This window comes from Microtus ochrogaster (assembly GCF_000317375.1).
Source record: "Microtus ochrogaster isolate Prairie Vole_2 chromosome 14 unlocalized genomic scaffold, MicOch1.0 chr14_random_1, whole genome shotgun sequence".
NCBI lineage: Eukaryota > Metazoa > Chordata > Mammalia > Rodentia > Cricetidae > Microtus > Microtus ochrogaster.
This window is the reverse complement of record NW_004949096.1, coordinates 4,714,459-4,728,839: the sequence shown is the minus strand read 5'-3', so window position 1 is coordinate 4,728,839 and position 14,381 is coordinate 4,714,459. Positions and strand designations below refer to the sequence as shown.

The 14,381-nt window shown below is 42.8% G+C and overlaps 1 protein-coding gene across 1 annotated transcript in view; it reads right to left on the bottom strand.

The window, feature by feature from the left end:
• Bdnf (brain derived neurotrophic factor) overlaps nt 1–13,344 on the bottom strand; it is a 33,656-nt gene extending 20,312 nt beyond the window's left edge. Inside the window, 1 exon segment of the mRNA XM_005364052.2 lies at nt 12,996–13,344. Within this exon segment, the coding sequence (XP_005364109.1) occupies nt 12,996–13,313 (318 nt within the window). The 5' untranslated portion in view covers nt 13,314–13,344.
• Between the last annotated feature and the right edge of the window lie 1,037 nt (nt 13,345–14,381).

Sequence of the window (14,381 nt, the reverse complement as noted above, 5' to 3'; positions counted from 1 at the left end):
AAAAAAAAAAAGAAAAAGAGTTGGTATATGGGCAAGGGGTAACTCTACAAACAACTCTTGTGACACACAGAGCAAGAAAGAGAGGCAGCCGTGGGCAAACAGAGGAGAGGAAGCATTTAAGATGCTGAAACAGTGAGTAAGAAAGTGAGCTTCCCAAAGAAAGAACGAAAATACAAACACAAAACAAGAACAAACTGCCATAGGGAGACTTCAAGAGGAAGGTGTGTGGTTAAAGGATTTCATCTGTGGTTATCCTCGGTGTCTCACATTGTGTAGAGTCTAGCAGGGGAACTTGCCAGGCAGCTATAGTAGAAATTCTAAGGACACAGACTTGAACATAAACAAGAGATCTATGTTAAATGTAAGACCCTGTAGGATGCCCTTACTCTGTGAACAGTGCAGTTGCTAGAGCAAGTGCCCACTTCACTCAAAGTGGCTTCCAACTTACTTCCAAAATCATATGGGAACTTCAAAGATTTTTGAAAATGTTCCCCAGAGGACCATTTACCCGAAATTGAGACTGAATGAAAAACCATTCTTTAAAAAGGCACCTCTCCTCAAAAAAAAAAAACCCTTCTCATCTCCGTATGTACAGTCATCTGGAAAGCAGACTTACCACTAAACGGATGGTCAAAGCTGCCCCACAATGTTAAACTAATCAAGGAAATATAAGCAATTCCTTTCCTCACCTTCCTGGAGTGAAACATTCCAAGAGGCTGGAAATAACCATATGCTGGTGCTGTAACCTGGGGTTCACTGGCAGTGCTCTAACTCCGTGCCAACATCCGGATGCTGGGGCAGAAAACCAGCTACTTGGAACCCAGTAAAGTAAGTAAAGCCCACCTTTCTATTTTGATTAGTGAGGGCCTCTATGTGAAGCCCCTGGTTCTTGGTTCCAGCAGGGTCTAATCCTGCTTCCAGCTGTGTTTAAGCTGGCTAACTCATACAACATACTTGAGGACCTCCCATTAAGGGAATGAGGGACCTGCACACATCACATAACATAGAAGACAGATTTAGTGGGACCTGTCAGTGATGTTAATCAAAGTGATGCTGATGGAAATGTGGCAAGAGCAATCATCCTCAGATAGTTCTCCTCTGAAGCAAGACTTCTTGAGAAACATAGGATGAGGAATTGATTTCCCTAAACATACTTGCAGACCTCAGAACTTACACACCTTTCTCAAGATCAAAGGAAAAATAAGAGGTAAATTGGAGCCAAATTTAATCATTAGGCCCAGGAAAGGCACCAGGCATGGGCTACCTTCTATTTCATAAATATTTCTGTGAGATGAAGAAAACAGACTACCCTTAGATGCTCTAAATCATGGCTTCTGAAGACAGCATCATCTCCAGAGCTCCTGACATCTAGTCTGACAGAGACAGGATACACAATGATTTAATGGTTATACAATTAACCACCATGTTCAAAGATGCAGAAAACAACTCAGACTTGTCCTGGAAAGGAGTTTTTTTTGGTGAGAACAGAATTAAAGGGCTGGTATAATTGTGTGAGGAGAAACTAATAATCAAATTAGACTCAGAGAATTATAGGAAACTTCTGATCTTGTCTGTTTTTGTCGTTGTAAAGTAAAGCGCATTTGAGCAGCATCCTAGTGAGGAATTTTGCTTCTTTGATGATAATGTATGAAAAGATCTTTTTCTGGAGTCGAGATGAGCTAAGAGGATAGCTCAATGGTAATGGCAAGTGGCAGTCTAAACTTTACACATATTAACACATTTAACCCCCCGCTACCCTGTCAAGAGTTTGAAGCACAGAGTAAGCCACTGGTCAGGATCACAGACTTAGTGGATGTTAGACAAACTCCACCCCTGGGCTCAGGAATATGTACTTTGGTCCTTTGCTCCTCCTTGAAAGTTTCTGATAGGAAATTCCTTCCAAGTCAGAGCAATATTTAATAGGCCTGTCATTCAGAGTCTCTGAACATCTGGCTATTTGGAAGGCTGCAAATCTCTTCTAGCCACATTCTATTCTAGGTATTTGGGCAATGTAGGAACTGGTTAGTCGCTTTAAATCATAGGCTATTAAGTTTATGCGGCTTCTAGTACAGGAGATGCCAAATGTTTCTGTACAACTGTGCAAATTGCTAAACGCAATGCATTCCCAGGCTCAGTCTTAGATTCTAGGACCTCACACTTATTCCTAAAAGTTTGAAGGGCATATCTGATGGTTACCAGGTTTGGAATTGGAGCTTTTTTTTCTGTTCTATTTTTCTTATACCTCCAAGAGTTCACTCACCTTGATTGTCAGCTTTGTGAAATATGTGCCCAATCTTATATCCACCCCTTTGTTTTCATTTACAATACTTTCACGTTATAAGGAAATTATTACCGTGAACATAAAGACTGTAAAGAATGAGGTAGGCTAGATGTGCAACCCGATGGGGACATTTACTTAGCATGCCCAAGACTCTGGGTTTAATCTTTAGTAGAAAAAAAAGAAAGATGAAGAAAACTAAATATTATGTAAACTTTGAAATAAATATTAATGCTATTATAGTACATTTTAATGATGAATAAATGCTTAGCTGTTGCTTTTCTTCTGTTATAAACTATGACTTCCAAAGTTTGACAATGGGAAGCTTTGCAGCCTTTTTAAGGAAATCTACCTTTCACGTTACTCTTTGCTGAATACCCTGAACCGGGAGGCAGATGCAACTCTCAACATAAGAAATCCTATCCTATAGCCATACTGATGAATATTTTGCATATCACCATAGAACCTTCATCTGGTGATGGATGGAGATAGAGACAGAGACCCACACTGGAACACTGGACTGAGCTCCCAAAGTACCAATGAGGAACAGAAGGAGGGAGAAGATGAGCAAGGAAGTCAGGACCAAGAGGGGTGCACCTACCCACGGAGTCAGTGGGGCTGATCTATTGGGAGCTCACCAAGGCCAGCTGGATTGTGACTGAAAAAGCAGGGGATAAACCCGGACTCTCTGAATATGGCGGACAATGAGGGTTGCTGAGAAGCCAAGGACAATGGCACTGGGTTTTGATCCTACTTCTTGTTCTGGCTTTGTGGGGGCCTAGCCAGTTTGGATGTTCACCTTCCTAGACCAGGATGGAGGGGGGAGGACTTTGGACTTTCCACAGGGCAGGGATCCCTGACTGCTCTTCAGACTTGAGAGGGAGGGGAAGAGGAGTGGGGGGAGGGTGGGAAGAGTGGGAGGCTGGGAGGAGGCGGAAATTTTTTTTTTCTCAATAAAAAAAAAAAAGAAATTGGCACAGAAAGATTTTGGGCAACTGACACCTTCACAAGAAACAAGCAATATTTCAACATTACTCTGCTATGGACTTCTATCTGTTAACTTTTGTTTGAGGAAAAAAAATCACTTACCAATTAAGTTTTGTGGAATGGAGTGTCAAGAGATCTCTAGCAGGGGGGCGGTTGAGTTTGAGGGGCAGAGATAGCATGCTGCTTGCCTGTTTTCCAACTAGACCAGAGTTACATATTTTACACACACACACACACACACACACACACACACACACATACACACACACTTACACATACACACATGGGCTCTGTGTATGACTTTACTAAGGAAAAATTGCTGTGTGGTACTCTGTCACGCTTTCTAGGTTTTATAACACGAACCTAGAGGCTAAAAGACACTTGTTTGTTTTTCCAGTTTTGTTTCACAGAGAAGATTAAGAAGTAACTTCTACCAGCAGACAATAGAATTTGGTATTACATAGACAGCCAGGCCATTTGCTATCTACTAATCATATGCGTACCTCTCCCCTACTTCTTCACAAAAATATTAATGTTAAAACTTGCTTCCTTGCATATTGGGAAGTTAACTATTTCTGAGTTGGTGAGGCCATATTATGCTGTACTTACATGGTTACAAAGACATGACCCAGGAGCACAACATACATATTAACACGACAGATATTTGAGCAAAACCACCTCCTGAGTTCAAAATTAAATAAGGCAATGATTTGTTTCTTCATTTGTGCATTATACTTCTATAAGGTGGGCCCAAACTTGCAGTAGCTCCATGAACAGCTCCTGCTTATACTGAACCTGCAAGTATTTAAAACACTCAAGTTTGTCCTTCCTGTCATCTGTTGATAAGTCAGCCTCCAAGTCCACACCCCTAGCTCCCTATTCTGTCCTGCTGAGTTTTTAAAAATTCAACAAGGACTGGGACAATAGCTCAGTTGTAAAGCACTTGCCTCCAAATTGCAAGGGACAAAGTTCTATCCCTATACACCACACAAAAAGTAAAATATCATGTATTTGTAATCCCAGCACCAGGGCAGTGGAGACAAGGGAATGTCTGGAGTTCAATGGCCGGCCAGCCTAATGTACTTGGTGGGCTCTAGGTCAAACACACACCTGTCTCAAATAACAAGGTAGATGGCATCTCTAAGGAATGACACCCAAAGTTTTCCTCTGGTCTCTTACACACAAACATTGGCACATGCATCCACGCATGAACACACATAAACATATAATTCACATGCACACAACAGACACAAGAAATCACAGTATTTTACACTAAATAAGCGTAAATGATCCAACTTTTATCCAGCAGCAGAATGCCTGCAATGACTGTTGGCTTTATGTTTTGATGTGATAAGCATATCGTCTGTGCCTTCAGACATATCATCAGCCAACACTCCGTGCCGGGTGTACTTTCCCAGTGTTGCATAAGAGAGAACACCTTGGAGCCCTTGGTCTAGGAATGTGGCCTGGGACTCTGCCAAGCATCTCCCTACTGCATCATGGTTGTAGATTTCTCAACTTTCAAATTCTACGTAATGTAAGAGAAAGTCTATGTTTAAAAACACATCTGATACATAAGTGGACATGTGAAAACACAGAGAAAGTTGTTTCAACTTGGGCCCAGGTTTAGGTTTCGAAGGCAGAGGAGTCCACAGAAAAAGCAATTGCTGAAACAGAAGCTTTGAATCCAAGACTCAGTGCCAGGTGACAAAAACTTTACTGAAGAGTTTGCTTCATGTGTCACGCATCCTCCTCTTTTTCTCTTGGGATGGGGTTGGGAGTAGAGGAAGGTCCTTCCTTCCTTCCTTCCCTCCCTCCCTCCCTCCTTCCTTCCTTCCTTCCTTCCTTATTTATTTATTTTCCCTGAATAAGAATGTTTTCTGATGGCTCCTATGGAGGACACAAAGCACGAAGAGTACAGTTACCTTTTTTGGTTGCCACGCTGTCTGTTCTTTCTTGCTAGACACTGGTACACATTTAATACATACTATATTCAGTGCCTGAAACACACAGGAACCAGCATCTCTGCTCATAAACTCTGCTTGAAAACTTAAAGATGTTAAAAAATCCCACCTTTAGTTTGTAGTTTAGGTCTCAAACAGCTTTAATATGTCAAATATTCTGACCATAATTTCACGAGGGAAGTAAATCATGCATGGGAAATTTTAGAACTGAGTTAAATAAATGACTTTTATAATAGGTGCTGGGGAAAAATAAATATTTTTAAATATTTTCTCCAATTTTTGCCTCCCTGCCTGCCAAACAAACGAACACATTTTTTTTTCTAAAACTATATCATTCTTTCATCAACGACATCAACAAACATAGAATCTCAGGCAGCTACTAATAGATTTGTCTTTTCCTTTAGCACCTTTTACCATTGTGTCCCCTTAGACTAACCCTGTTCTGGATGCTGAAGAGAGATCATGCAGAGGTACACTAACCAAACATAAGTTTATGTGACTAGGGAGAAGTCTGAGTCAAGTTAAAATAACTGATTCCTGTTTTCATTCCTTTTTGATGCTATTGACTCCTAGGTTGATGTCATCTTTATCATTTCTTTCTACTTCTTTTATTTTCCTTACTTTTGAGGGTAGGGGTGTGGTGTGAGTAGAGTGGTGTATACTGGTATTGGCGCATGTCTTTAATCCCAGCACTTGGAAAGCAGAGGCAGGCAGATCTCTGTGAGTTCGAGGCCAGCCTGATCTATGAGAGCTAGTCCAGGACAGGCCCAAAGCTACAGAGAAACCCTGTCTCAAAAAACAAACAAACAAAAATTCATTTACAATCTAACCAAAAACAATCTATAGATTTAGTGCAAAGCCCACCAAAATTCTTAACAGACCTTGAAAGAACAATACTCAACTTCATATGGAAAAGTAAAAACCCAGAATAGTCAAAACAATCCTGTACAATAAAGGAACTTCTGGAGGAATCATGATCCCTGACTTCAAGCTCTACTACAGAGCTACAGTACTGAAAACAGCCTTGTATTGGCATAAAAACAGACAGGAGGACCAATGGAACTGAATCAAAGACCTGGATATCAATCCACACACTTATGAAAACCTGATCTTTGACAAAGAAGAAAAAAATATAAAATGGGAAAAAGGAAGCATATTTAACAAATGGTCCTGGCATAACTGGATATCAACATGTAGAAGAATGAAAATAGATCCTTATCTATTGCCATGCACAAAACTCAAATCTTTTCAAATGGATCAAAGACCTCAATATAATACCAACCACACTGAAAGTGGGAAGTACACTTGAATGCACTGGCATAGGAGACTACTTCCTAGATATAACCCCAGTAGCAAAAACACTGAGAGAAACAATTAAGAAATGGGACCTCCTGAAACTGAGAAGCTTCTGTAAAGCAAAGGACATGGTCAACAAGACAAAACACCAGCCTACAGAATGGGAAAAGATCTTCACCAAGCCCCCATCAGAGAAAGGTCTAATCTCCAAAATACACAAAGAACTCAAGAAATTGGTCATCTAAAGACCAAATAATCCAATAAAAAATGGGGTACAGATCTAAACAGAGAACTCTCTACAGAGGAATCTAAAATGAGTAAAAGACACTTAAGGAAATGTTCAACATCCTTAGCCACCAGAGAAATGCAAATTAAAATCATTCTGAGATTCCATCTTACACCTGTAAGAATGGCCAAGATCAAAAACTCTGATGACAGCTTATGCTAGAGAGGATGTGGGGTAAAGGGAACACTCTTCCATTGCTGGTGGGAGTACAAACTGGTATAGCCCATTTGGAAATCAGTATTTTGATTTCTCAGAAAATTAGGATACAACCTACCTCAAGATCCAGCAATACCAATTTTGGGTATATACCCAAAGGATGCTCAATCATACCACAAGGACATGCACTCAATTATGTTCATAGCAGCATTACTTGTCATATTCAGAACCTGGAAACAACCTAAATGCCCCTTGTCTGAATAATGGATAAAGAAGATTTGATACACAATGGAGTACTATACAGCAGAGAAAAACAATGACATCTTGAAGGTAAATGGATGGACCTAGAAAAAAACATATTCAGTGAGGTAACCCAGACCTAGAAAGACAAATATAATATGTACTTCTCATAAGTTACTTTTAGACATAAAGAAAAGAATAACATTCTACAATTCACAACCCCGGAGAACCTAGACAACAAAGAGAATCCTTAGATAGACATATATGGATCTAATCTATGTGGGAAGTAGAAAAAGACAAGGTCTCCTGAGTAAACTGGGAGCGTGGGAATCATGAGGTAGGGTAGGGGGGAAGGGAGAGGAAGGAAGGAGAACGGAGAAAAATATACAGCTAAATAAAATCAATAAAAAAATTCCACCCTACTTATTACCATCTATTTTATTATTAAATTTTTTCAAATCATTAAAGTTAGATCAGAGATTAAAGACATTCCTTAACATCTTTCTACTTCATTTATTTGATTCTTTGTATTTCAGAAAATGGAATGAATTGCCTTTGGCAACAGAGTAAAATCAAAACCTTTGTATTCAGTGGTACAGTACAAACTCTTGAAGATAAATAAATGAGGCAGGGGGAGACTAGCCCTTGATTACTGGCAGCTGATTTTGCACAGCTGTGGAGTTCTTTACTTTAAAAGTCACCTGCAAGGACAGATGTTACCCCATCTTCTCCCTCACCCCTCGACACATTTCCCAAGCCTGCACAGGGTGGCAAGGAAGGTTAGTCAGGAAAGCCATGGAAAGTTTGTGTGGCAGCAAGCTGACTTCCTGGTGAGGCTGGAGAAATGCTTTAGTAGGCACTATAACTTCAAGGTTAGATGAATTTCTTAAATTAATTTGAAACGTTTTTCTGATTTTCTATCACATATTTACCAAATTTCGTATAGAGTAGTTACAATCAAAAAACAGACTGCTGGTTTTTTTTTTTTTGTGTGTGTGTGTGTGCGTGTTAAAAACAATCTGAACTGAAGTACAGTGATTTAAAAGAAATCATGTAATTTTTATGTATTTCTTGGTTATATTGAAATTAAAATAGCCTCCTTTCCTGCCCTCCTTTGTCCAAAAATGCAGAGGCATATCAAAACCACAGAAAGTCGTCATAAAATCCCAGTCAAACCAAAGCAACCAAGATGAAAGCACATTTAAGAGCTCTGAGGTTCTGTAAGCTTTCAAAGCCAGGACATTACTACCATGACAACCAATGAAAAGCTCTTTCAAGTGAACCTTTGGGAGAAACTATGTAACATTCGTTACTCTCTGGGCTCTTTGGAAATAAACTTTTACTTTATTATGCCTGCCACTGAAGCTTGTAAAAACATGTTACCCCCTCAGTCAGTCTCCCATTCTATACCCCTCCCCCTCCCTCATCCAAGCAACCCATCCATGAACTCCAGCCCATCTATAAAGGAAACCTCAGGGCCATGAGCTACTTCACAGCTATCCACTCTATTTGGTCAGATTTGCCTCACGAGCAGTGTATCTCATAGTTTGTATTTGCACTTGAGTATTTATATAAATGAAAGTTGCCATAGTACTTGTGATAAGCTCTCTCTATGTATATATATGTATGCATATATATACATATGTAGAATGTATATATGATACATAATATATCATATATATCATTATAAACTATGTATGAAAACATTCCCTTCCCCTAAATAATTTTCAAATGTCAATGCAACTACTGAGTTTCATTATTTTTCATCTGTCAACAATGACTCCATATATTCAATAATTGGGTCTATAACTTTCTGAATTTTCAGTATCCCTGAGATGGAGTGATGGAAGTCCAGTGATTTCACTGAAATAGAAAATTATTTAGGATTAAGTAATCCCATGCCCTAAATGGAAATTCGAGGAACTTTAATAATGCACATCCGTAACTTTAAAAGTCCTAAAGCCTTACTCATGGTTCCAAGGGTTAACTTCCTCCTGCTAGTGACAGAAGGGATTTCATTCGCCAGCATCATTTATTGCTTAGCATTACTCCAAAGTAGACAGAATAAATGCAGGCATAGTGTAACCGGTATGTCTGCTCATTCACTTCTGATGCCCATCTGTGCATGTCATCCATTCTAATAAAGAAAATTTATCATAATGCAACTTAATGTGATTATCCTTCAAATGGCTTCTGCCTCCATTGAACAACAGCCAGCATTTTTAACTTGGAATTCTGCAAAACTCTCTTCTGAATCCTCTTTAAAATGCAATTCACAGCTTGAGATCACAGAGCCTGCCAGTGGCTGAATGACTGCACTAGGCGGCTGAGAGTCCTTCGATTAGGCAGCAATTTTGCAATTAGTGCTCCATAACAATTGTTGGAAAACAAGTTGAGACAAGTGAGCAATTACCCTATTAAAGAGATAGACTCACTTTCCCGGGACTAAAAGAGCCCCCTCACACAAACCGAAACCTTCCCCATTAGGAAACAAACACAGGCTGGAAATTATGTTGTAGTCATTAGAATGAAATCAGTACAATATAACTGTTGCAGCAGGAGTCCCTTTCATAAAAGACAGTCAGAGGTTTAGCTCTTGTCCCGTTTCTGGGTTCTGTTTTCATTCAGGAAATCCACGACTGCTCTTTGCTCTAGTCGAGGACTAGATTTGTACATCTTAAATTCTTAATGAACTACTTGTGTGTGACCTTTCCTTCCAAGGTGTACTTCTTAGATCTCTTGATGCTTAGATAATGTTTATGGAACCCGAACCTGGTGGTGCTACATTTTACAACGTATAGGCGTATGGAGCTGAGTGGGAGAAGGATGGGGGAGGGGTTTTACTGAAGGCTCTAAAGATGAACGTAAAAAAGCATGAAAACAAGCTGGTTGCTATACTATCGGGTGGGCGTGCTCAGCCTGTTCTATGTGCTGAGCTACAATCCAGAGCTATTTAGATTTGGGAGAAACGTGATTATCAATCATTTACATCTTGACTATTAAAAAGTTGGAACTCTTACAACATTTTGGGAAGCAGGGAACAGCTTACATTCTAATGTTGCCTCCCCCCCCCCTTAAACAGAAAACCCAAGGACTTGGAGCTAGGATTTTAGAAATTTGCATTTACATTTATTATGATTTCTCCTCCCAGCAAGTCAAAATGAAATAGAAATAACCCAGCTCCTTCTCCCTCTTGGGACCTTTAGGAGATTTAAACAACCAATTTACATAGCACAAACGTGTTCTGCGATGAGGCTGGGCAAATGATCCCTTTCTAGGTGCCCCTTGTTTGCAATTAAAAGTCACATGCTTCCAGGGCATCATAAAACAGATTTCCCAGATGCCTTAATTTCTAGATGCATAAAGGTTGGCTATTCTTTGGAATGACCTTAAGTAGCACCCTAAAATAAACACGATGTCTAACTACCAACTTAGCCCTGAATGGGCTGTGTGAGAGATTCTAGAAGTATGTGAAAAATTACTGTTACTCTGCTTTAAAAAAATGTTATGTCTAAGTGTGTCTGCAATGGTAATGCTTCAAGATGTGTACGTCATGCACACCAGCCTTGTTTGTCTGGAAATAATTTCTTTCTTCCTAAATCATTTATAAACAGGAACGTTTTAATTACTTTAAACAGTTCTCTATACAGCATGCATTCTGTGACATAGTTTTTACCATTAATATCTACCAATGTGTCCCATCTTACAAAATAACATAGAAGAAAAACAGAAAACAACTTTATGGCTCTGGAATTCCAATAATGGTAACTACCATATTTCAAATTCCAGTAAAGATTACATTTCAACAAGTGTCTGTTTCCTTTTTCTTACCTTCAGAGGTAAACTTGAAAAATATAAAACAAAACAAAAACTTCAACCTTATCCAAAACCAGGGAACTGCAGTAATTATTTCAAAAACTCCCTAGTGTTATTTCAGCCCCCTGTGCAAAGGATTAAGTCAATTATGTGTAACAGCTTGAAGCGCTCCTGTTCTAACCTCAGATACCTCCGACCTGAAAATCTGTCGCCTGTGGCAAACTTAGAGGGGTCCGGATGCTTATTGAAATCAAACCCGTAAATAAATAAATAAATAATGCAAAAAACAAAAATCAATCGTAAGATCAAAATGGCTTTTGACCTTATAACTAATGTATAAAAAAATCGATTTTGTAGAAGAATTAAAAGAGGAATATATTTTCAGTAAGTTGATCCAATTGTTGGGAAGGGGAACTCATTTAACCTTTTTTACACAATTAGATAGCAATGATTGTTCCTGATTATACATCGCTTTCTTTTGAAATATAACTTCTTGAAAGCTTAACAAACAGGGAGAAATATGCTTCTAGCCAAGAACATCTTACATTCTTGTAAAAAAAAAAAAAGAGTTCATTGGTTTTGTTGACACTTAGAAGTATATTGCGCGATACGGAGAGGACCCTGAAGTAAGATCCAGAAAGTCCCAGCTCATAGACAAGGGTGGATCATCAAAGTAGCCCAGCAACTCAAAGAAAGCAGCGCAACAAGTAAAAATTCCCAACCCGAGCCGCACATCTCAGGAAGCTGGTTCGAAACACAATTCAACAAGTTTTTCCTAACACCCGTACTAAAGATCTGCAAAACTGCCCCGAAGAACCTCCCCACCCCCATCCGACCGCCCCCAGCAGCTGCTCTTGGAAGTGTGGCCGGCAGAGGGCACCCTCTACCTTCCTAGCGCAGCTCTCCTGGCCCTCCTCTCCTCCCTCTTCTGGATCCCCCACTTTACCTCTTGCTCTCCCCCCCCCCCCCCCCCCCCCCCCCAACCCGTCCCCATACCCTGTTTCCCAGTCCAGGCTCCACCCCCCAACTCACCAACTGTTTTCACTAAAACACCAGCTCACCCCCGGCAGCTTGAGGCTCACCCACCCACAATTGCCCCCAGAGAGCCCCGGGGCTACAATTCCCCCATCATCAAGCACAAAGCCTCAAGCCCCCATCCTCAGTTATTTCTTCTAGGCTTAGCTCACTCATCCATTCCTCTTCCTGTTTCAGCATCCCCAGAAACCAAAACCAGTCGTTTCATCCTCCAAAGACACAAATCTACTCCCCAACGAAAGTCAAAACTTTCACTTCCTCGGGAGGATGCCCTAAGGGAGGCGCGCAAGATGGGCAGAGGGTCGGACGCAGGCTGTCCGGGAGTTCCGCAGATCATTTCAGGCCCTAACGGCAAGAATGGTTCCAAGGCTTTCCAGTTACGTTGGCCTTGGACCAGTAAGTAAGCTAGGGTATTGCTCCCTGGACAGCAGGTGACAGTATACAGCCTGTGTGATGCCCAGGGAAGGAGACGAGGGCAGAGGGCGCAAAGATCCACTCCCGGACCCCACACCACCGAGGTCCAACTCCGCTTGGAGAGTGCCTCGCTTGTCGTAAGGGATCCCATCCCAGCCCTGACCCGGTGCCCTCCGTCTGAGCCCCCGACAGCTGGCGCCCTACATCGCTCTCACCACCCTTCCTCGTCTGCGGGACGACTTCTGGGATCTCCTGAACGTAGGCTTAGCTCCCATGGCGCAAGACGTCCTATCCCCTTGGCTTTTTCTCTCGCACTGCTGGGATTCCCGGGGTCCCGCTGTCCCTCCGGGCTGTGGGCTCCAAGAAGAACGCTCCTCAGGAGCAACCCCGCCCCTCTGCTGTCACAGGACGAAGGTGAAGCCTGAGTTCTGCAGTCCTACAACTTCTCATTCCCCCAGCCAACTTTCCCGGGCGCACGCGCCGCCGGCTCCCGCGCTTAGCCCCACGCCCCGCAGTCGCCTACCTCGGGGTCCACACAAAGCTCTCGGATCCCCGGCAGCGGAGTCACATCGTTGTCACTCTCTTGGCCCCTGCGCCCTACCCCGGACCCGGTGCGCTTTTCCGTCCACTCCACAGCAGCAGTGGCAGAGGGAGAAAGCCGGTCTCATCAAAGATTCCCCAGGCGGAGGTGGCGCGTCGCCCCAGGCGGCCTCCTTCTCCAGGCCCGGGAGTTCCCGGCGCGGCGGGGACGGTGCGACTGCCAGCCAGCGGGTGCGCCCTGGCGCGGCGGCAGCGGCGGGCACCAGGAGCTCAGCCAGCGCCAGGCACTGGGGTCAGACATTTAGCTCTTCGGTTGAGCTTCGATTGGTCAGACAGCGCCGCCCCTATCCCCTCCCTGCTCCGCCGCGCCACCGATACCCAGTCGGGGCGGCCGCTTAAAGGGGACGCTGCGCCTTTTCCTCGTGGGGGCTTAGCCCCCGAGGGCCCTCGGGGAACTCCTGACCGCCCTGCACCGGCTTCTCGCCTCTTCTCCGGAGCCCGCCGCTTAACCCCAAAGCCCTGCGTCAGCTCTCTGCGGCCTTCTCAGGGTGCCCTGAGCTAGGAGGGGTGGTCTAACCCCAGTTTCCAGGAACCCTGCTCCTGGCAATGTGCCCCAGAGCAGGAGAAAGCGCGTGTGAATCCCAGGCGCCTAAATCTTTTCCCCCGGGTTTACAACTCTCCCCATCTTTCCCATTTCTGCACCCAAGTTCTGTGGGAGAGGGCATGCATTTCCCCCGCCCCAGACACACCTTCCCGCACCTTTCCTCACCACAGAGCTAGGAAAAATGAGCACACAATGAAATTGCAGAGTTTGCGGGGTTATGGTTTACTCCTCTACCTTAAACACACCAGCTTAACTAGAGTTCGCGCCCTGACCTCTCCGGAGTTTGCCTAATAGAATTCAATCAAGATAATAACAGTATTTTTTATTAATGAATAACCCCGGATAACATTACACCAAGTTACTGCTTCTAGCCGGGAAGCCTAGGCAATGACAGACCTCACTAAAGCCATATGCTTCCCAGCAGAACAAACGGGGGGGGGGGAGGAGAAAGGGAAAGAGAAAGAAAAGAAACCCACCTTTTTCAGTCACTACTTGTCAAAGTAAACATCAAGACAGCTGCTCTGGGGAAGACCGGTCCCCAAGGTCCTAGACTCTTACTATATTTTCCCCCTTCTCTTCGGTTAAAAGGGGGAGGGGGACGAGTCTTTGGTGGCCGGTATGTACTCCTGTTCTGCAGCAAAGAAGTTAAATTATTGATAGTGGAAATTGCATGGCGGAGGTAATACTCGCACGCCTTCAGCGAGAAGCTCCATTTGATCTAGGCAGAGGCTGGGAGATTTCATGCTAGCTCCGGGGGTGGGTGGG